The 23,666-nt window shown below is 40.4% G+C and overlaps 1 protein-coding gene across 3 annotated transcripts in view; it reads left to right on the top strand.

Annotated features, from left to right (window-relative positions):
* The window catches only part of SEPHS1 (selenophosphate synthetase 1), a 31,613-nt gene extending 15,411 nt beyond the window's left edge, over positions 1-16,202 (top strand). For 2 of the 3 annotated variants that reach the window (XM_079769584.1, XM_079769583.1), the window contains exons 6-9: positions 443-533; positions 2,750-2,849; positions 10,713-10,925; positions 14,264-16,201. In XM_079769584.1, coding sequence (XP_079625710.1) covers positions 443-533; positions 2,750-2,849; positions 10,713-10,925; positions 14,264-14,478 — 619 coding nt within the window. In that variant the 3' untranslated portion in view covers positions 14,479-16,201. Of the gene's footprint in view, positions 1-442; positions 534-2,749; positions 2,850-10,712; positions 10,926-14,263 lie in introns of all 3 variants that reach the window. The other variant, XM_079769585.1, reaches the window with a different exon arrangement.
* Positions 16,203-23,666: the final 7,464 nt, after the last annotated feature.

Here is a 23,666-nt window from a genome sequence, read left to right as displayed (position 1 = left end):
GATGCTGAAATCACCAAAACATTAGACCCACAATTTGAGCCAGATCTCACAGTCTGAGAAACAATCTGTTTCTGAAGTCTTTTTGCCTCAGAAGCATGGTGGGTCTGTATTGAAAATTACACAGCAGCATGGCTGAATCAGGGCCTGATCAGGCCTTTTGCCTTTGAAGGCTAAGTGATTTGCTTCTTTATACATTTTATTGGAGGGCTGGATCTAATGGATAATTGGTAGACTCTTCTATTCTCTTTCAATGTTTTTGTTCCCGTAGTAGTAGTAGCTTCAGTAGCAAGTTGCAAGGCTGCAACACTTGGTTGTGATGGCTTAAATGTAAGTGCTTGCAAATGCACTGTTTTTTACCAGCCTTTTCTTGCTCCTATTTAACTGATGATGAGTTTACCTCCTTGGTTAATTTCCCAGACCATGCCCTTGTTCTTTTTTTCAGGCCAGATAACGCAGTGCCTGGGGACGTGCTGGTTCTGACCAAACCCCTGGGGACGCAAGTGGCCGTGGCTGTGCACCAGTGGTTGGATATTGTGAGTAGCCATGCCTGCAGGGGGCGAGGGGAGCTGAATAGAAGTTTTCGGGATTGTGGTAGTTTTCCTTGTGGGATTTGGAGAAAAGGGCTTTCATTTGCATTCAGATCAGGTGTCTCTTTAAGATGTGTCTGCTCCTGGAGTAAGTGCCACTTCTTATCCATACAGGAAGCCCTTGGACATGTTTAACATGTTTCAGGTCTAGTGCTTCTAAATGTCACCAGCTTGTCTTCTAAAAAGGAACTCTTTTAGTGTCACTACCAGGGAGTTTGGTATCAGTCACACCCTTATGGAAATACTAGGAATTGTCCATAGTTTTTTTATTAAATCGGAGTATCGTGTACTGAATACTTAAAGGAGGTAAGCCCCAGCTTGGGGCTTTAACGAAGCTTCATAAAAAGAATTTGTGAGGCAGAGAGTTTAGTTTATTTGGTGCTGAAATAATAACTCAGAACATTAATAAATAATTATCTTGTAGAGAGAACATCTAGAATACACAGATATTTATCTTGAGTCACTTTTCCACTGAGCTAGAATCATAATTCATTTAATATTTTTCCCATTGTCATTACAACTCAAAAATTCATATGATTTGTGGTATATCTCACATATCTTGGTGCTTTTAATTTCTACAACTATCATCTGAAACTACCAGTCCTGATAAACAGTTAAAGAAAAACAATTTTATGTTATTCATAACCAAGTATATGTTGGGTTGATATGAAGAGTAGAGAAAATCTCTAAGGCTGTCACAGTCTAGTCATTTTTCCCTTCTCATCCAGTGATGATGGGGAGATTTCCCATCAAGTATGATCATCTGTAAATCTAATTGGAAGGCCATTACAGGGCAGTGATCCACAGAGTTGCTTTGCAATTCAACCACTCAGTTCTGGTTGCAATCAGAAACAGGTGTGGCAGAGGGGCATAAAAATGAGGGGTTTGGGACCTTCACCCCCAACCTGACACCTCCTTTGCTTTTATACCTGGTTTTTTTCAATTTTGAGCATTAAAAAAAAAAGTTCCAAAGACTATATAACAGCACAATACCCTTTTCATAAAAGTCAGAAGCAACCAAAGAGCATATTGTAGGCGTCTATGTGTACGAGAATACTATTTTTTGAAACAAAGGGGAATGATGAGTATAAAATTTAGAGTAGTTGTTACCTCTGTGGAAGAGTTGGGGAGCAGTGGGATTAGGGAGGAACACATAGATAGACTTGTTACTGCATTTAGTGGTAGATTGTTGGGTATCATTAAAAAATAAATGAATGCATGCATGAATTATGGCCATTAATGGACCATGATGATAATCTGTCAAGAACCCATAATCATGCCCTGGCCGATTTGGGTCAGTGGTTGGAGTATCGGCCCATGGGCCGAAGGATCGAGGGTTCAATTCCTGGTCAAGGGCACATACCTTGGTTGTAGGTTCTCCAGCCCTAGTAGGGACCTGTGCAGGAGGCAACCAATCGATGTGTCTCTCTTATGTTGATGTTTCTCTCTCTGCCTCTCTCCCCCTCCTCCCTCCCTTTCTCTCTCTAAAAAATCAATGAGAAAAAATATCCTCTAGTGAGGATTAAAAAAAAAAAGAACCCAATAGTCATGATGCTGACTTCTTTGAAAATCAACTGCGGAAAAAGGGAACACCTTTTTCTCCTTCCTTTTATGATATATCCTTTGTGGTCATGATGACTATCCCCAGTGCTAATGCAATCGATGTTGCTTTTCCCATTCATTTGTCTATAAGATGCCTTGATCCAGAATTAGGTAAAGTCAACAACAGTATAATTATATGAAAAATAAAGCCATCAGATTTATAGGAGAGATGGAGAGGCAAACCAGAGGACATTCAAAGCTATTCATGTGAGATCTACACCCTACCACAGAGAAGCTGCCCATGCAATACCTTTTATTGCATGCGCACTGCAGCCATATGTCCTGCTGCTTTTACTAGCTAATAAATTGCAGTTTAGTATTTGACTACAGAAATGTGGGTCAAGAACACAAAAGATACCTCATGATATGGCTAATGGACACCTAAAATAATAGTTGGGGGGGGGGTTAGAAAATTTAATTTTGCGTACAAAATTAGAAAAATAAAATTCCCTGCAGGTTGACTAGAGAAAAATGGGCTTTTTCTTTCAGTCCTTAGAAGTAAAGGTTAATCACATTCTTCTGCCCCCCTCTTTTCTCCCTCACCTATGTTCTTATATTAGCCTGAAAAGTGGAATAAAATTAAACTAGTGGTCACTCAAGAAGATGTGGAGTTGGCATACCAGGAGGCGATGATGAATATGGCAAGGCTCAACAGAACAGGTATTGGGGCGGAAGGTTGTCTTGCAGGGATTGGCAAGTTTTCAGAACAGAGTCAAGCTGGGAAATATTTAGGCTTTACAGGCCACATGCAGTCTCAGAAGACCATTCTTAGCTGGAGGAACAGATCATGGTCCAGATTGGGCCAGTGACTGCAAATCCTCCTGTCTTGGTGCCTGGTTTTTGACACATTTGGGTTTGAGATCAGGATATGCATGTATTTGTTTATGCATGTATATGTGTTTCCTTTCAGCCAAAGGGGGAAGACAGGATCCTATTCAGAGGATTATTAAAAATAAAAAATGTCAATGAAGTACCAAAAAGGGTGACTAACATGAGGTGTACAAAGTTCACTTCACTCAATTTCTATTTCATAAGCACCTATAGTGTGTCCTTCACTCTTCCAAGTGCTAGGGAGAGTGCAGTGAACAAACAGACAAAAGTCCCTGCTCTCTTAGAGCTTACATTCTAAAGGCTGGTTTGAGCCTGGCCGGTGTGGCTCAGCTGGTTAAATGTTGTCCCATGCACCAAGAGGTTGCTGGTTAAAGGTTGTGTCCCTAGCCCAGTGGTCGGCAAACCGCGGCTCACGAGCCACGTGCGGCTTGTGAGCCGCGGTTTGCCGCTCTGTTGACTAATGAGTTTGCCGACCACTGCCCTAGCCGATGTGGCTCAGTGCTTAGAGCATCAACCTCCACACTGAAGGGTCGCAGGTTTGATTCCTGGTCAATGGCATGTACCTGGGTTGCTGGTTCGATCACTGCTACCTGCAGGGGCAACCAATCCATGTGTCTCTTATATCAATGTTTCTCGCTCTTTCTCTTCCCCCCTCCCTCACTTCCATCACTATCTCTACAAAGCAATGGAAAAAAATATCCTCAGGTGTGGACTAACCAAAAAAAGGTTGCCAATTTGATTCCCGGTCAGGGTACATGCCTGGGTTTCTCTTTCATCAATGTTCCTGTCTTCCTCTCACTTCCTCTCTCCCTAAAAAAGGCAATAAAACATTTTATTTATTTATTTATTTATTTAAAATGTTTTCGTTTATTTTAGAGAGAGAGGAAAGGAGAGGGGGAGAGAGAGAGAAACATTGATGAGAGAGAAACTGATTGGCTGCCTCCTGCACGGCCACTACTGGGGGTGGAACCTGCAACCAGCGTGTGCTCTGATCGGGAATCAAACCAGTGACCTCCTGGTGCATGGATTGATGCTCAACCATTGAGCCACACTGGGCTCAATAAAACATTAAAAAGCATTTTTTTTAAGGCTGGTTTGTTTTCCTAATTATCTGCACAGAGCAACTCACACAGGTGTTTCTCTGAGAATAAAATATGTGCAGGGCTTAAGGAACAGCAGTGTAACACCCATGTGCCCACCATCTCATATGAGAAACACAGTGTGGCCTTGGAAGCCCCTCACATCCAGTTTGTAGGTTCCTGCTTAGGGGTAACCATTGTTCTGAATCTAATGTTTATTCTCATGCTTTTAAAGTTTTTATCACATAGACTTGTGTTCTTAAGCAATATATTAGTTTCGCATTTTTTGTTTCATTGAATCATACCTGTATCCGTTTTTCTTGCTGTTCACTGTTTAATGTTCCTGAGCATCATCCCTGGTGTGTGTACCTGTATTTCCTTCATTTTCCCACTGTGTAGTTTTCCACTCCGTGACTTGTTTATCTGGCCTACTGCTTTTGGGCATTTGGGTTGCTGCTGAGAACTTCCTTGGTCAATGGTGTGCTACATTTAAAAAAATTCTTTAATATGTTTTCTCTTCCTATTTACTGTATATATTTTTTCTACTGTAAAAAAAATGTTCATTATGGAAAAGTTTTTAGAAAATGAAAAAAAAAGAAGAGAAAAAACATTGTCCATAGTCCCAGTACCCCAAAACGGCTTCTGTTAATATTTTTATGTATTCTTCTAGGATTTTTTTCTGTTTGGTTTACTTTTTTTTATTGTTAATATTTTAAATTAGTGGTTGAACATTTTATATGTGTTTGGAATCTGCTTTTATTTATTTAATATTACTAATTCTTTTTTCCATATTATATAATTCTAGTACACATAGTTTTTAATGGCTAGATGTTCTATCAGAGAAATATATCATAGTTAATTTATCTTTTGCCTACTTTTGAACAGTTGATTTGGAGGTAAAATTTTTCCCATAATTTTTCCCTGTATTCCAGGAATAGTTTGGCCGTGTTCCAAAGTTGAATAGTAATTATTTAACTCTTTGTCCTGAGGTGCCTCAGCACTTACAACCAAGGCTTTCCATTGGTTCCTGTGCCACTTAACTATTTAAGGAGTCTTTTTCCTTTTTGTCCTTCTAATTGAGTAGTTTAACAATGGGAAAGTGATTGGTAGTGGATTTATTTTACCTGTATGGATTATTTGCTTATATTTGAGCATTTATGTTTCCCCATCCTTATTTTTTATACGTTGTTGGTAGGGATAAATATGGCAGAATACTTGTGGAGAAATATTTGGTCATATCTAGCAAAAATTATGCATACATTTATTTGACCTATCAGTCCCACTACTGTGAATGTCACAAAGCTACAATGGCCAAAATATAAAATGACATATACAAGGCCATTCATTGAAGCACTGTGTATAATTGCTCAAACAATCCACATGTCCATGATAGGTAGCTGAAATATCTAGTCTGTATTTACACATGTAGCTTGAAAAGGGATGAGAGGTCTTTATTACTAGGGAGCTATCTCAGATATGAGTAAATGAAAAAAGCAAGGGCAGAATGATGTATACAGTATGCTATATTTTGTTCATTCATATGAATATGAAGTAATGTGTGTTTTATACTTTCAAAAAGAAGTAGTGGAAACAAATCATTAGTAAAAATTGTTACATATAAGAGGAATTAGGGAGGAAGCAGACTCTGAACATGCATTGTTTTATAAGTTTGACTGGAATTTTTTATGTGATTTTCTATAGGTTAAAAATTTTAATTTAAAAAAATAAAAGAGCACATCTTATAAATCCAAACCACTTTTTTTTTTTTTAAGTCGCCTAATATATATCAACTTAATGACAAAATCACATGGAGAAGAATTATATGAAAGAATCTAAGTAAAAACTGTAATCTTTAATTTGGAATTATCAGTATAAACTCGGCATTTTTTTCCCCTTTAAAATGCTTATTGCCCTAGGTGATTTGGCTCAGTGGATAGAGTGTCACCCTGGGGACTGAAGGGTCCTGGGTTTGATTCCAATCAAGGGCACGTACCTCCATTGCAGGCTCAATCCCCAGGCCTGGTCAGGACTTGTGCTGGAGGCAACCTATCGATGTGTCTCACATCAATGTTTCTCTGTCTCTCCGCCTCCCTTCCACTCTTTCAAAATCAATGGGAAAATATTCTTGGGTAAGGATTAATCAAAACAAGCAAACAAACAAAAAAAAACACAACAACTTATTTCCAAGTCTATCAAAAAGGCCTAAAGCAATGAGAACTCATTAGTAATGAACACCTAGTGCCATCATTCTGATCTGAAAATTATCATTTTCCACTAAAAAATGCCAGGACTCCTTGGGGAAGTGGCTGATTCTAACTGGGACTAGAAATACAAAAGATAAGCCTAGGACATCCTGTGCCTGGAAGTAATGGTATTATCAACAGCTGTTGTTACCATGTCACTTCACATAACTCAAAGAGGCTCCCACCAGTCAAATTGGAGGGGCTGGACAATGAGTATTAAGAAGAGTGACATAGTTAAGTATATCAAGGATCTAAAAGTCAATGACATCATAGAGATGAAAATGTTTTTGGTCACATTTGGAAGTTGCTGGGCACCAATTTGTTCTGAAAATAAAAGGAATCAACCACACATTTTACTGTTCTTGTATAGGCTGTGCTTTGGGGAAAAACAAATACATTTTTTAAAAATTCTTTATAGAAGAGTCACATCTAATAAGTGCAGGAAGAATGATTGAATTACATATTTGCTATTTTTTTGCTACCCCTTTGATGTAGTAAACATCAGTGGCAGCTAAAACTACAGTCATCAAGACAGTGTGATACTGGTGAAAGAACAGAAAAACATATCTAGCCCTAGCTGGTTTGGCTCAGTGGATAGAGTGACGGCTTGCGGACCAAAAAGTCTTGGGTTCGATTCTGGTCAAGGGCATGTTCCTTGGTTGTAGGCTCTTCCCCGGCTGGACCCCTGGTCAGGGTGCGTTCAGGAGGCAACCAATTGATACGTTTCTCCCACATCGATATTTCTGTCTTTCCTCTCTCTTCCACACTCTCTAAAAATGGAAAAATATCCTCAGGTGAGGATTAAAATATATATATACTAGAGGCCCGATGCATGAAATTCGTGCAAGGGGCTCAGCCCCCACTGCCGTGGGTGGCTGCCTCTGCCTCGGCCCCTGCTGCCACGGCTTCCTCTGGAAGGTCGTCCAGAAGGACATCCAGAAGGATGCCCGGTTTAATTAGCATATTATGCTTTTATTATTATAGATATATATATATGTATATGTATATATATATATATATATATATATATATATATATATATATGTATATGGAACAGACTAGAGTCCAGAAATATACTCCCATAAGTATAGTTAACTAATCCTTGACAAAAGAGCAAAGGTAATTCAGTGGAGAAAAGATAATCTTTTCAACAAATGGTGCTGAAACAACTGGACATCTACAGGCAAAAAATGATTATAGACACAAGCCTTATACCTTTCATAAAAATTAACTCAAAATGGATTATAGACCTAAATGTAAAATGCAAAACTGTTGAACTCCTAGAACAGTGGTCGGCAAACTCAGTCAACAGAGCGGCAAACCGCGGCTCGTGAGCCGCATGTGGCTCGCAAGCCGCAGTTTGCCGACCACTGTCCTAGAAGATAAGAAAATTTAGGTGACCTGGGGTTTGGTGATGCCTTTTAGATACAACACCAAAAGTACTATCCATAAAAGAAAAAAAATTGAAGTTGAATTTCATTCATACTAAGAACTTCTTTTCTGTGAATGACACTAAGAGAATAAAAAGACAATCCACAGACTAGAAGAAAATCTTTGCAAAACACAGTTCTGACAAAGGACTGGTATTCTATGTCATTAGGGAATGGCAATTTAAAACAAGATACTACTACGTGCCTACTTAAAAGCCTAACACTGAGAATACCAAATGCTGACAGCCATGTGGAGCAATAGGAACTCTTATTCCTTGCTGATGGGAATGCAAAATGGAGCAACCACTTTGGAAGCCAGTTGAGTGGTTTGTTACAAAGCTAAATATACTATTATCCAGCAGTTGTGCTCCTTAGTATTTACCCAAGTGAATGGAAAATTTCTGTCCACTCAGCAATCTGCACAAGTTGTTTGTCACAGCTTTATTTATAACTAGAGGCCCGGTGCACGAAATTCGTGCACCAGGAGGGGGGAAGGGGGGTGTCCCTCAGCCCAGCCTGCACCCTCTCCAATCTGGGACCCCTCAAGGGATGTCCGACAGCCTGTTTAGGCCTGATCCTACTGGGGATCGGGCCTAAACGGGCAGTCGGACATCCCTCTCATAATCCAGGACTGCTGGCTCCAACCTGCTTGCCTGCCTGCCTTCCTGATTGCCCCTAACCACTTCTGCCTGCCAGCCTGATCACCCCCTAACCACTCCCCTGCCAGCCTGTTTGCCCCTAACTGCCCTCCCCTGCAGGCTCAATTGCCCCCAACTGCCCTCCCTTGCAGGCCTGGGCCCTCCCAACTGCCCTCCCCTGTTGGCCTGATCGCCCACAACTGCCCTCCCTTGCAGGCCTGGGCCCTCCCAACTGCCCTCCCCTGCTGGCCATCTTGTGGTGGCCATCTTGTGTCCACATGGGGGCAGGATCTTTGACCACCTGGGGGCAGCCATCTTGTGTGTTGGAGTGATGGTCAATCTGCATATTACTCTTTTATTAGATAGGATAGAGGCCTGGTGCATGGGTGGGGGCCATCTGGTTTGCCCTGAAGGGTGTCCCGGATCAGGGTGGGGGTTCCCTTGGGGTGTAGGGTAGCCTGGGTGAGGGGCCTGTGGTGGTTTGCAGGTCAGCCACACCCCCCGGCGACCCAAACGGAGGCGCTGGTATCTGGGATTTATTTATCTTCTACATTTGAAACTTTGTAGCCTGGAGTGGAGCCAAGCCTCCTGCTTTCTCTGTGGCCGCAGCCATTTTTGTTGGGATTTATTTATCTTCTATAATTGAAACTTTGTAGCCTTGAGTGGAGGCCCGGGCCTGCCAGGGTGTGCGGAAAGCTTGGCTTCCTCCATCGCCAGGGAAGCCCAAGCCTCCCTCCTGCTTGCTCCGTGGCCGCAGCCATCTTGGTTGAGTTAATTTGCATACTCGCTCCTAGTTGGCTGATGGGCGTAGCAGAGATACGGTCAATTTGCATATTACCCTTTTATTAGATACGACTAGTAGCCCATTTGCAGGAAGAATCCTGCAAGCGGCCGCGTGTGCTGCCACTGCTGCCACCGTTGCGGCCGCGCTCCGCCCGGCCCCGCCCCGCCGCGCCCGGGCTTTCCCTCTGGCAGCCACCTTGCTTTCCTCTTTTCCTCCCTCTTCCTTCTAAGTTGTCTTCAGTCTTCACTCCTCCCTCCCTCGGTGTATGCAAATTAACCGCCATCTTGGTTGGGTAATTTGCATACTCATCCTGATTGGCTGGTGGGCGTGGCTTTGGCGTAGCGAAGGTGCGGTCAATTTGCATATTTGTCTATTATTAGGTAGGATTATTAAAACTTGGCCCTAGCTGGTTTGGCTCAGTGGATAGAGTGTCAGCCTGCGAACTGAAAGGTCCCAGGTTCGATTCCGGTCAAGGGCACATGCCTGGGTTGTGGGCTCGATCCCCAGTGAGGGACTTGCAGGAGGCAGCCGATCCATGATTCTCTCTCATCATGGATGTTTCTATCTTTTCTTCTTCCTTCCTCTCTGAAATCAATTAAAAAATTTAAAAATATATATTTAAAAAAAAAACAAAACTTGAAATCAGATCCTTCAGTAAGTGAAGGGATAAACTGGTGCATCCCCAAAATGGAATATTATTGATAGCTAAAAAGAAATGAGCTGTTACAACATGAAAAGATTTGTTGGAACCCTACGCATATTACTAAGTGATAGAAGCCAATCTGAAAAGACCAAGCACCATAATTCCAACTATATGCCATTCTGGAAAAGGTAAAACTACATACAGTAACAAGATCAGTGTTTAGCAAGAGTAAGAGAGAGGGATGAACAGGTGGAACACAGGATTTTTAGGGCAGTGAAACTTCTCTGTATGATAATGTAATGCTGGATACATGTTATACATGCATTTATCAACACCTGTAGACATCAAGAGAACCCCAATGTGAACTATGAAATTTAGTTAATGTATCAATAGTGGCTCATCACATAGCAAATGTACCACACTAATGGTAAATATTAATAATAGGAGAAAGGGGGTATATGGAAACTTCCTGCACTTTCCACTCAATTTTCTATAAACCTAAAGCTCAAAAAAAAGTCCTCTTCATTGATTTTAGGGTGGTTTAGACAGGCTTACCTTTTGTTGTGATTGTAATTTTTCCATACAGATTTTTTAGCTTACTAAGAAGTTACTGTTAATTGAAGTAGCTGATAGTTCTAAGTGGTTGAAATTGAAATAAACTAACTTTCACAATTTCACTGTGGGTTTTGTTGATATTTCAAAATACATTTTCATTTTGATATACCATCTTCCTGACAATTAGGAATTTTGAGATCAAAGTGTATTTAAGATTTTCACTTGAGGAATGGTGGGGTGATTTTTTGTTTGTTTGTTTGTTTTCTCAGAAAGTCTTCATTTATTATACCAGATAATAAATTTCTTTTCTGGTCTCTTAGCTGCTGGACTCATGCACACGTTCAATGCCCACGCTGCCACTGACATCACTGGCTTTGGAATTCTGGGCCACGCACAGAATCTGGCTAAGCAGCAGAGGAACGAGGTGTCCTTTGTAATTCACAACCTCCCTGTCTTGGCCAAGATGGCTGCTGTGAGCAAGGCCTGCGGAAACATGTTTGGCCTCATGCATGGGACCTGCCCGGAGACATCAGGTACAAGGATCCTGGGCCCAAATCTGAGGATTAAACTAGTGAGGCTAGTGGAAAGTTTCATGAAAAAGAAGACGCCAAATACATGAGCATGACCCTATTTTGTGTGAGGTCAGTGCTGATAACCTTGGTGGTCTTGGCAACAAATGTTCTCAGCCCCTTTGTGCTGTACGTCTGTACATTACCAATCTCCCTCCGTCCTGTGTGTGATGGAGCAGTCTTGTTTAAGTCCATTGTTTCCTGTGTTTGACAGAATGGGAAGAAGGAAGATTATGGGGAAAAATAAGTCACTACTCAATTCTCATTGGAAACCTAGCATTTAAAATAAGTAATAATCATAGGTTACACTGAACAGGCTGTTTTATTCCTTAGGGGGAAAAAAAGTCTAAAATTGCTTTAACAATGAAATAGTATAGTATGTTTCCAAAGTGCCATTTTTTTCTTTTGACCCATTTTTCCCCCTTTCCCCTTCACTCTTGTATTTTATTCTTTAAGTCATCCTTTTATTTTTTTCAGTCTCTTGTTTTTATTTTTTTTCCTTGATAATAGTAAAGTAGGTTTTCCAAATGCATATGTTAAAAAATTGACAAATTTTAGTTAACCTGTTTTTACAGATTTTTGTAATTAAAATTAAGTATGTATGTAAAGTTTAACAGAAAAGTTTTCTATATGTATTACAGTAATTTTTAATTTGTACTGAATAGGTCTAGTGAATGTGTACATTGACCAGTCACTGCGAGTAAAGAAATGCTCACGGCTGAAGCATATCTTAGCACACATGGGAACATTGGCCCCAACATGTTAAAACTGCTGGGCTGCATACGCCCAGCGTCGATCCATGAGTCAGGAGATCACAGTTTGCTTCCAGGTCGGGGCACATACCTAGGTTCTAGGCTCAGCCTCCAGTGTACAGGAGGCAGCCATTTGATGATTATCTCTGAACATTGATGTTTCTATCCCTCTTTTTCTCTTTAAAAATCAATAAAACCATATTTTTTTAAAACTGCTGTATAAAGTCATGCTACGTGCTATGCAGTGTGATCACATGCTAATCATTCACCAAGTGTTTACGAACTATGACTCTTGGATTTCAATATGTAGAGTATAGTTGTAGACATGTAATATTTATTTATGTTAGTGTTTTTTCCAACATACGACCTATTCGCAAAAATTTGTTTAAAATAATAGTGAATTGCCCTACATGGCTTAGCTCAGTGGATAGAACATCGGCCTGAGGACTGAAGGGTCCAGGGTTCCATTATGGTCAAGGGCACATGCCCGGGCTGCAAGCTCGATCCCCAGTAGGGGTCATGCAGGAGGCAGCTGATCAGTGATTCTCTCTCATCGATGTTTCTCTCTCTCCCTCTCTCCCTTCCTTTCTGAAATCAATAAAAAAAATATTTTTAAAAATGAAATAAAATAATAGTGAATTAATAACAAAAAAACCCTGTTAACTTAGTTATAAGCAAATCTTGGTTAAAGCATTTTAAAGTTAACAGAGTGTTAATTTTCACATATGACATACGGAACAGAAATTTTGTCCCTTAAATACAAAGTCTGTTAAATCAAGGTCCACAAAATGGAGGGTTTATTGTACCTCAGTAATTTCCCTATCCTGGCAAGAGTTGAATATCTAGGGATTGCGCATGCCTAGCCAGGCTGGTGTGGCTCAGTTGGTTGGAGCATCATCCCATATACCAAAAAGTGGCGAGTTTGATTCCAGATCAGGGCACTTACCCAGGTTGTGGGTTCCATCCCCAGTCGGGGCAGGTGCAGGAGGCAGCCAATTAGTATTTTTTTACTTTCCCTCTCTCTCTCTCTCTCTCTCTCTCTCTCTCTCTCTCTCTCTCTCTCTCTCTCCCTCTCCCTCTCTCTCCCTCTCTCTCCCTCTCTCTCCCTCTCTCTCCCTCTCCCTCTCTCCCTCTCCCTCTCCCTCTCCCTCTCCCACACACACACACCCTTTCTCCCTCTTCCACTCTCTCCCTCCCCTCCTCTCTAAAAAATTAAAATATATATGCATACCTAGACCCGATCCCTAGGAAACCCAGTTCATTCAGTCAGACAGGGGTGGGCCTGGTCATCAATAATTATAACAGCTCCTCAAAAGATTCTGGAGTGCAGCCAGAGGCAATGACCACAAAGCCCTGCTCACACGTCAGTCCTGTAGAAGAGTTGTGGTTCTCTGGTAAGTCTCTCAGTTTAATAGAAGATCCTGTCTTAAAGAAAAAAGCAAAATCTGCTTCCTCTTCCCATAAGTGGCCTAAGGTGACCTCTAAAAATGGTTCTCTATTCACTTCTCCCAGAAAACTCCACAAAATCATGCAAATTAAGAGATTCAAATCTTCATGTTCACTTTCCATAAAGAGTGCTGAATTTTTGCCACACATACTTGAAAGTGCAGAGAGTAATGCTGAACTTAAGGGTTTAGATGTGGATTCTCTGGTCATTGTGCACATCCGGATGAACAAAGCTCCCAAGGTGGGGTGCAGAACTTCCAGAGCAGATTGTTCCCAAACCAGAAGAGGAGGTTGCACAGGAGAAAAGATATCCCAGAATAAACTGAGGAAACAAAAAGTTAGGGCCCAGGCCCTGGCTGGGTGGCTAAGTTGGTTGGATCAGAGTTCTGTACACCAAGAGGTGGTGGGTTCATCTCTGGTGAAGGCACATACCTAGGTTGTGGGTTCCATTCCCAATCATACAGGAGGTAACATTGATGTTTCTCTCTCCCTCCCTCCCTCTCTAAAAGACAGTAAAACATATCCTCAGGTGAGGATTTTTTTTAAAAGGAAACTTTTGTTTTTAATACATTTTTTATTGATTTCTGAGAAGAAGGGAGGAGGAGAGAGAAATAGAAGCATCAATGATGACAGAATCATGGCTCAGCTACCTCCTGCACACCTCCTACTGAGGATCGAGCCCGCAACTTGGGCATGTGCCCTGACCTGGAATTGAACTGTGACCACTTGGTTCCACCGGCCAGGTGGAAGCTTATGTTTTTAAGTATTTCTTTCCCTGTGGGGGGAAAAAATAGCTACCACATATGTTATTGAGGCCTCAAACACCTACTCCTACACAGCAGTGGTTCACAAGTAAGTCATTTTCACAGTTTGCTATTGTATATATGTTTTTTACTATAGTAGAAGTTTTCCAGGAAGTAGTTTAATTACAGTTTAATCTGGAATAGGTGAAGGCAGAAGGGCACAGGCTTCATTGGAAGGGGCAACTTGAAGATAGAAGTTCTTGGTTGAGCGTAGATCTGTGCAAGATATTTTGGAAAGATAGTGACGGAGAAACTGCTCACAGGGCATCCCAACTAATGATAATCATTTTTTCTTTGCCAGGAGGCCTTCTAATCTGTTTACCACGTGAGCAAGCAGCTCGGTTCTGTGCAGAGATAAAGTCTCCCAAATATGGTGAAGGTCACCAAGCATGGATTATTGGGATCGTAGAGAAGGGCAACCGTACAGCCAGAATCATAGACAAACCCCGGATCATCGAAGTCGCACCACAGGTGGCCACTCAAAATGTGAATCCCACACCTGGTGCCACCTCTTAATCTAGGCCGAAATAGCTATTTGGTTTTGTTTTTAAATAGATCTATTTCCTTTATCATCATTCAATTAAAGACTATAAACAACAACAAAAAATCTCATTGTGTCTACACATCTGGTGACCTGAGGTCTATTTGTGAATGGATGCAATTAATAAGATAAAATCCATTGCCTTTTTTTCCTGTTACATTAACTGAAGATGCACCTAATCTTGAGGCAGCTTCTGAGTTGAGAATTATATTGTTATCCAATACTGTTGATTCATTTTGAATCTTTAGACACTTATCTCTTGCCGAATAGGCTCTTTTTAAAGGTGCTTTCACATAGCACAGACATTATCGGTCGTAGTGTCAAATTGCAGTTTGTGTCTTTCATTTCATGTATATTTATCATCAGTTTGATCTTTTTTAAGTGTCTTGAAAGGTATTTTGGAAAGATGGAATTGGTGACACAGTGGTATCCCAGTAGGAAGAAGGTTGCATGATTCCTTTGAGTTTTTGATTTTTAAAGCCTCGTCTTCTAATTCAAGAGCATCTCGTTGACCCAGGATGTTTCCCAATATGTATTTAGTTAATCAAGGCAGGTGCTTAACTCTGCATGGAAAGCACTTAGAAGATAAAAAGGAAATTTTCTTTCTTTTTTCTTTTTTGTAGCCTTCCTAATATTTACAGTAATATCATTAACTGCGTTCTTTATCAATAGCAAAAACAGGATACTTTTTGCAATGTAATTAGATGTTCTATAGTGCAACAAGAAATTGCCTTCTAAAAGGGGGGAGGGTTCATGTATAATATTCATTTACAATTCAATATATAATTACACAAATAATTTTTAAATAGAATCAATAATAAAGACTGTTCTGTGGATGGTAGTGCTTAATACATTTTATATTTTGTATAGTGATTTCAGGCCTTTTGTTTTCTTAAAATCAGCAGCTATTTAACCTAATTCTGAGCATTACTTTGTCCTTTGCGCCAGAACTATTTTGTGCACGCTTTTTGTGATGTGTTAAAAATCTGCATTGCCAGCATTGCAGCTCGAACTTAAACTTGTTATTCAAGTAAATATTTAATTTTTGTAATTGCTCTTGTATAATCAGATTCCCCTTTTAGTATTATTTTAGAAGAATTGGGAGGGTTTTGGCTAAAGTACAATTTATTGGGGAAAACTAGATTTTAGTTTTATAAAACTTTTAAGTCTTTCATGGGACCTATATTTTCTTGAATTAAATTTTGTAGTTCTAGAAAAAATAGGCGATCTAAAAAGGTGTTTATCTGTGTTACTTAGAAGCATAGGCTTCCTTATATTGTAACCTACTAAGCGATCTGGAGGGATTCCTGTCATTAAGCACAAGTGCACTGACCCCTCAAGTGTCTGCATAAGAGAACAAGCACCACATCACTGCAAGTTTCCAAATGCTTCCTACATACAGGACCCAGAGCCGTGGAACCCATCAACTTCTTGCCAAAGGAAACCGCCACTGGGGAGAGAAAGCCCTGGAGAGGCTTTACCATGGACACTCCCCCTTTCGGGAGCCCAAGAGCAGCCTGTCAGCATGTGTCGCTGGAGCTCAAGCCATAGAATGGTGTGCAGTACCTGAGAGGCTGCTACAGAACTGAAGTTAATTGGACATTTTATAGGGATTTATACAGATGTTGGTCCTCAAAAACTACAAACCAGTAGTCTGCAAAATAAAATGTGTTGGGAACCTCTGAGATGAACATGCTGTCGAACTTTTTTTTTTTTTTTAAATACACTAGTGATGCCTAAATCTGAACAACTGTCAATGTAGATCAAGTCTTGAAGACTAATGATTTCCTTGGTGGCAGGCCTGCTGAAATCAAGAAATGCTTCAGGAAATCATCTTTGAGAAGATTTATATATATGACAAAATGTTGGGTACTTAGAGGTTGGTGTCATTCACGGGATCCAAGGAGGAAGAGCTGATCTTAAAGGAGTGTTACTCAGCAACCAGGTCCAGCTCACCTGTGTTAGAATCACTTGGGGATTCTTGTCAAAGGCAAAATCTTGGGCTCCACCCCAGATCTGCAATCAATATGGGGAGCATGGGACTAGGGACTCTCTTAAGCACCCTAAGTGGCTATGTGCACTAAAGGTAGAACCCCAGGACTAACGGAATGGTGCCGAGGGCTGGGAAAGTCAAGGGAAGGAAGGAAAGTGAACTTGTTCTTAAAATACACTTTTCCAGGAATTTTTCTTTTATATCTTGACCATTCTGTTGACTGACATCTGGGCCCAGCAAAACCAAAAAGCCCAAGTGTCTTGAAAGATCCTTGAAGAATCAGGTGATGGTCATTGAGTATTTGTGGTCATAGTATTTGATAAAATCTATGTAGAATATCTTTACATTAAGTGAGCTATTAATCAATAGACAATTATCTGGCTTCCTGGAAGCACTTTAAAACTTCACATTGAGATGTGTTTATCTTGGTATAGGGATAGATTTCCTTTAAGCCCTATGATAGTTGCATCCAAAAGTACAGTTTGTTAGAATGCAGAGAATTAGTGAATACAGCCTGAAGAGGCTGGGCCCTGGTAAGGTCAATTTCTTGAGGCAACAGGAGGTATTTACCAAGGAACATCAAAGTTAAGCTTATTTGCTGTGTTGAAGCATTTATTGTGATTCAGTCCAGGAAAAGAAACTGAAATACTGTGCAAGCAATATGTATTTTTTCTTATTTTTTTATCCTTGAGAGAGGATATGTTTATTGGTTTTTGTTTGTTTGTTTTTTAGAGAGAGAGAGGAAAAAAGAGAGGAACATCAATTAATTGCCTCCAGTATGTTCCCCGAACCCGAAACCTGGGTATGTGACCTAATCAGGAATTGAACCTGCCACCTCTGGGTGTATGGTAATACACTCCAACCAACAGAGCCACACCATCCAGGGCAGCACAAGAGCATAATTGGCTAAGACTTTAAAATAGATCAAATCCAGAGTTTTCTTACCAATGCTCATGATTATTGTCAAATGGTTGAAAAACACAATTTAAAATTTAAATTACTGTATCTGTAAATGGAGAGTAGAGATGGTTGCCATGGGCTGGGGGTGGGGGAAATAAGCAAATGTTGGTCAAAGGCTATAAACTTTAATGTAAAAGGTGAGTAAATTCTGTACAGCCTGGCAACTGTAATTAATAATAACATACACTTGAAATTTGCTAAGGGGGTGGATCTTAAGAGTTCTCACCACACACACAGTTAACGGATATGTTAATTTGATTGTCATTTTACAATGCATACATATATCAAATTATCCTCTTGTACACTTTATATATAATTTTGTCAATTACACCTCAGTAAAACTAGGGAGAAAAAAGATATCTGTAACCTACAACCCAGAAAATTGTGTTTTTGAAGAATATTGATGGTAAAATTCTTATGATATAATACAAGGCAAAAAAATACCAATTTTATAAAATATATATATATGTGTATATTCCAAGTATATATGAATGGTGAAAAATACACGAAAATTTAAATGACTTTCTCCTAGAGACTAGGAGCATGAGTGAATTTGTTAAAATTCTGTATTTTCCGTTTTTCCACGGCATATGTATTGTTTGATCACAAAACACTGAACCATTTAAATATTTGTTACATATTTAAATATATTCGTATGATTAATGGAAAAATGAAATACACATGAAGGGCCATGGAAGCACAAAATTTTCTTGGGAGACAGATAGGTCCCTTCCTTCATTCTTGGGCAATTTAGCTTTGGGACAGAAACCCTTCTTTCCCCAGCAGAGTCCCTGGTTCCACCTCCCTCCCCTCTGTGCACACTGCCTGTGGAGGAGTTCTTGGTGCAGATTGTTAAGCCCTCACCAGCTGCTTCCTGCCTTTCTCTCCAACTAGCTGTGAACCCTCTGCTACCACGAATGCTTGCCTGCGCCCCCTCTATTTTCCCCTGGTAGGCAGCCCTGCACAGATTAGGTCCCTCCTTAAGAAGCGTCTGAGGTGTGCTGGTTGACTTCATGTGGTGCTAGATAAATTAACCTGAGTCCTCTTGACATTTCTCCATCCAGACAATTCATTTTATCTTTCCATCTTCTCTCGGATTCATACATACCTCTTTTAGTTCCTAGTTCAAGCTGAAAGATTAAAAGTCTTTTTGTACCATTCATTATCTCAGATTTTCACACATTTTAATTACGGCTGACACCAGATACGGGCTTGGAGAAAATAAGCTTACATCTCTTTGGAAGTAATTTATATAAAGTTTGTCTAATAGCTACAACATACAGCTTATAATTGTGTCCTTATATCCTGCTTTTCTTAAATTATTTTCATAAGAGACTGATCTTTATGGGACATATTCTGAATTCTAATTCAGATCTAAAGAAATGATAGTGGAGTGCGCGCACGTGAGTGTGTGTGTGTGTGATTTTTTTCTTGTTCCCATTACCACAAAATACCAGAAATGGGGGTTCTCAGAGGATGAGAGTGGAGTTAGTGATATGTCAGTCACCCGGAAAGACTTCATTGGGGTTAGGTCTCACCTAGGTAATCTAGGATGAGCTCATCTAGAGATTCTTAATCATATCTATCAAGACCCTTTTTCAAAACAAGGTCACACTCACCCTTTCCAGGGGTTAGGAAATGGACATATCTTTTTTTTTAGGGGAGGGCATGACCTTTAGGGGGAAAGATCAGGAATTTTTGTTTGAGATGCCTGTTAGAAATCCAGAAATCCTAGTGGTGATGTGAAGCAGGCAGCTGGATGCAAACAGTCTGGAGTTTATTGGATAGTACAGGGCAGATACAGATTTGGGATACAGTTTACAGAAGGAAAAAGTTATGAGACTGGAGGAGATTCCTGAGGAAAGTAGTGTTTATAGAAAGAGTTATCAAAGGACTGAATTAGGAGCCCAGTGAATAAGGAAGAACCAGCAAATGAGGCTGAGAAGAAGCAGGGAGTGAAGTTGCTTCATTGTTTCACTGAGTCCAGTAAGTTTTGAAATGAGAATCAGCCATTGGATGCTCGACATGGTGGTCACTGGTGAATTTGATGAAAGCAATTTCAGTGAAATGATGAGTGTAAACTATTGACTGACAAAATTAGAGGAGAAAAAATGGAGACTGAGTTTATGCAAAATTTTTTCAAGTTTTGCTACAAAAGGATGTGTGAGTGATAGGTAATTAGAAGAAATGGGATCAATAGGAGGCTTTTATAAGACGGGAAATAACAGCATGCTTGTATGTTGATTGGGGGGAGGGGATAAACAACGAAGACAGAGAAGAATTGCTGAAACAAGGTTCTACAACAGTCCAGGCAGGGGATGGGAGTTGATGCGCAAGGGGAGGGCTGGCTTTCCTAGGAGCAATGAATGGTCCTGTAGTTGCAGCGGACGCTGAGAATGGTCAGAGGTGCAGGAAGATGGCAAGTCTGCTTGCTTCCTTTTGGTGCATGAATGGATTAAATGAACTTTAAAACCTGCTACCAAATTACCTGACCTACAGTCATAGCTACTCTTCTTAGGAGGGAATGAATGGCATTTGGGGGGAGGGAGGAGTGAGGGGGCATTTTTCAATCTGGAATTGATTACAATTTCTTATTCATATGATGACATTTTCTTAAGTGTGAACAACACTTGAACAATTTCATCCAAGGTTTTCTTAGGTCATACTCCTTTTTCTTAGCTGCTCAAATATGGCTATTTTAAAAAATCATTTTCTGCCCGGCCGCCATGACTCAGTGGTTGAGTGTTGACCTATGAACCAGGAGGTCACGGGTTTGGGCTTGATCCCCCACATGGGGCATGCAGGAGGCAGCTGATCAATGATTCTCTCTCTCGTCATTGATGTTCCTATCTCTCTCCCTCTCCCTTCCTCTCTGAAATCAATAAAAATATATATTTTATGGGGGGAAAAATCATTTTCTTTAACTTACACATTTGGGGGAAACTTGAAAATTGTTTCAACATTTATCTTCAAGGTCACTTTCAATATTTAGATAAACTAAGCACATTACTTGAAGAAAGAGGTAAATTTGAAACAATATTCAAAATTCCAACTTTAATAAGAAATGAATAAATACCAAACTCTGAAGGAGAAAGAAATGATCATTCTTGTGATAATGTTTATGTTCCATTAACCTTTTGCACTCGGATGTCGAGTGTGACTCGACACGGTTAGCATCGGTAGCAGGAATCGAGAAAAAGCAAGCGAATGCAAAGGGTTAATGTTCTGTTTCAATAGTTCTAAAAATATTTTATATTCACACAATTAGTAAATATAACTACTTAAGGCATTTCCAAATAATCCTAATTGCTATTTAAAAAAAATAGCAAAATCCATTAAATTACCTCTTTACCTAAGGAGAAATTACTGTTTTAATTCCCCATGGGATCTTAAAATAAAAAATCTTAAACCCAACACCCCTCTAATTTTAAAAAGGCAGATAACAATTTGAAGTATTCAAGGATTTCCTTCATCTCTTTTAATAATCATAAACTTAAACGCATCCTTTGTATAAATGCCTTATGGTAGGGAGGGCAGGGATTTTCACACTCTTGTGAAATGAGGGTATTTTAAGGGAACATTAAAATTACAGGTGTAGACCCGCCAGCGCAGCTCAGTGGTTGAGTGTTGATCTATGAACCAGGAGGTCACCGTTCAATTCCTGGTCAGGGCATATGCCCAGGTTGCTGGCTCAATCCCCAGTGTGGGGCGTGCAGATGGCAGCCAATCAATGATTCTCTTTTAGCATTGATGTTTTTCCCTTCCTCTATGAAATCAGTAAAAATATATATATTTTTAATTACAGGTGTAGATAGCTTCATCTCGCTTGTATTTCTCATTGGTCAGGAAGGCCATAACTTCAGGGCCTGTGAGGGTAAAAGTCCAGATTTTTTAAAATAATTCAGGTAGGTGTGAATTGAATTTACATTTTTAGCTTTATTTCTCTCCTCCCAGCAGTCCCCTCTTTCACCAGGCGGGGGCAATAAGGAGACACCTAATGGTCTGTTCCCAGTACCTTTAGGGTTTTCCTCAGAAGCAGAGTCTATTTCCTGTACCTGCCCAAGGCCAGATACTTCATTTTAAACTATGATAAACCTAAGGGCTTTTCCTTATCCAGTTGACAAGTTCAGGGTCAGGTTCAGCCATGGGATGGTCCGTCTGGGGGCATGAAGTTAAAGGCTAATGAGAGAAGGCCCCGGGCATTTCTGTTACCCTAAAGGAATCTGGGAGTCTGGTAGGGAGGAATCATGGAGAAAGAATCAAGAACCCAGAGGTGAAGGCCAAAGGACTTCCTCCTTTCTGCCTTAGAAAACAGGCAGTAGCTAGTAATTCAGAGCTCTGGACTGCTTCTCTCCTTAACTATGGCAGTTTCATCCTATTGGAGAAACTCGCCACTTAAGAAATGATGACATGTTTATGAGGAGGAACATTCTGGAAGTAACTCTTTAAGCTAAAGAAACAATGAGAAAAACGAGAGAAAAAAGAAACAATGAGATCCTGAGTGCATCGTCTGTAGATACTGGAGGAAAAGGGATCTCACAGAAAGAACTTACAGTTCTTATAGCTACTATGGAAAACAGTAGGAAGGTTCCTCAAAAATTTTAAAAATAGAACTATCATATGATCCAGCAATCCCACTTCTGGGTATTTATCCAAAGATAGTGAAATCAGGATCTCAAAGACATATCTGCACTCCCATGTTCATTACAGCATTATTATAATAGCCAAGCTATGCAAATAACCTACATGTATTGACAGATGAATGGGTGAAGAAAACGTGGTATATGCACAAAATGGAATATTTTTCAGCTTTAGTAAAGAGGGAGGGCCCTGGCATGGCCGATCAGCTCAGTTGGTTAAAGCGTCATCCTGATACCCCAGGTGTGATCCCTGGTCAGGACACAAACAGGAATCAACTAATGAATGCATAAGTAAGAAACAACAAATCAATGTTTTTCTCCCTCCCTTCCTCCCTCCCTTTCTCTCTAAAATCAATAATAATAATAATAATAATAATAATAGGGGCGGGGGGTAAGAGAGCAACCAAAGGACTTGTATGCATGCATATAAGCATGACCCATGGACACAGTAGGGGGGTGAGGGCATGTGCTGGGGGGTGGGAATAGCCGGGAGAGATCAATGGGGGGGAAAGGAGACATACGTAATACTTTAAACAATAAAGAATTTTTTTAAAAAACAATAAGAATAAAGAGGGAAATCCTGCAATTGCCACAACATGGATGGACCTTGAGGACTTTATGCTAAGTGAGAAAAGCTAGTCACAAAAGGACAAATACTACTTATATGTGGAATCTAAGCGTCAAACTCATTGAAGCAAAGAGTGAAATGGTGTTTGCCAGGGGCTGTGGGGAGGGGAAAATGGAGAGGTGTTAGTCCAAGGGTACAAAGTTTCAGTTATGCAAGATGAACAGTTCTAGAGATCTACAATGCAGCCTAGTGCGGAAAATTTGCTGAGAGTATATTTTATCTATTACCATAAACACGAAAATAATGATAAAGCATGTGAGGAAAATTTGAGAGATCTCCTCTCACATGGATGTTCATGACCTTGATGGTAGTGATGAGTTTCACGGGTGTATACGTACTTATCCCTAAATCATAGAATTGAAAAAAAAATTCTAGTTCTTTTTTATTTTATTTTAATATATTTTATTGATTTTTTACAGAGAGGAAGGGAGAAGAGAAGGATAGAGAGAAAGAAACATCGATCAGCTGCCTCCTGCACGCCCCCTACTAGGGATGTGCCCACAACCAAGGTACATGCCCTTGACCAGAATCGAACCTGGGACCCTTCAGTCTGCAGGCCGAGCTCTATCCACTGAGCCAAACAGGCCAGGGCAAAAAAAATTATAGTTCTTTAGGAAATTTAAAATTATACTAGACTCTGTGGATCAGACATTTCAGTGTGTCATTTATTTCATGCTCTTCCTTTTTAAGGACCAGCTTCCAATATTTGGGACTGGACTCCCCCGAAATTAAATGCCGCTTTTAACAGCATGTTACTTGTAGAGCTGAACATATACATTTTCATTCTTTCGGCAGCTTAGTGGAAGGAACAAAATATCCGAAACTCCGCAGTTAAGAATGTGGGCCACGTTGCGGTTCAGTTTCTTACTGGGTGACCTTGGGTCCCTGAGCCCTTCAAGCTGAGGAGGAGGGGCCCCGCGCAGGCCGCGCCCCCTCGGGGCC

This window comes from Cnephaeus nilssonii (genome assembly GCF_951640355.1).
Source record: "Cnephaeus nilssonii genome assembly, chromosome: 4".
NCBI lineage: Eukaryota > Metazoa > Chordata > Mammalia > Chiroptera > Vespertilionidae > Cnephaeus > Cnephaeus nilssonii.
The sequence above is the reverse complement of the archived record's forward strand: the minus strand, read 5'-3'. Positions and strand labels throughout refer to the sequence as shown.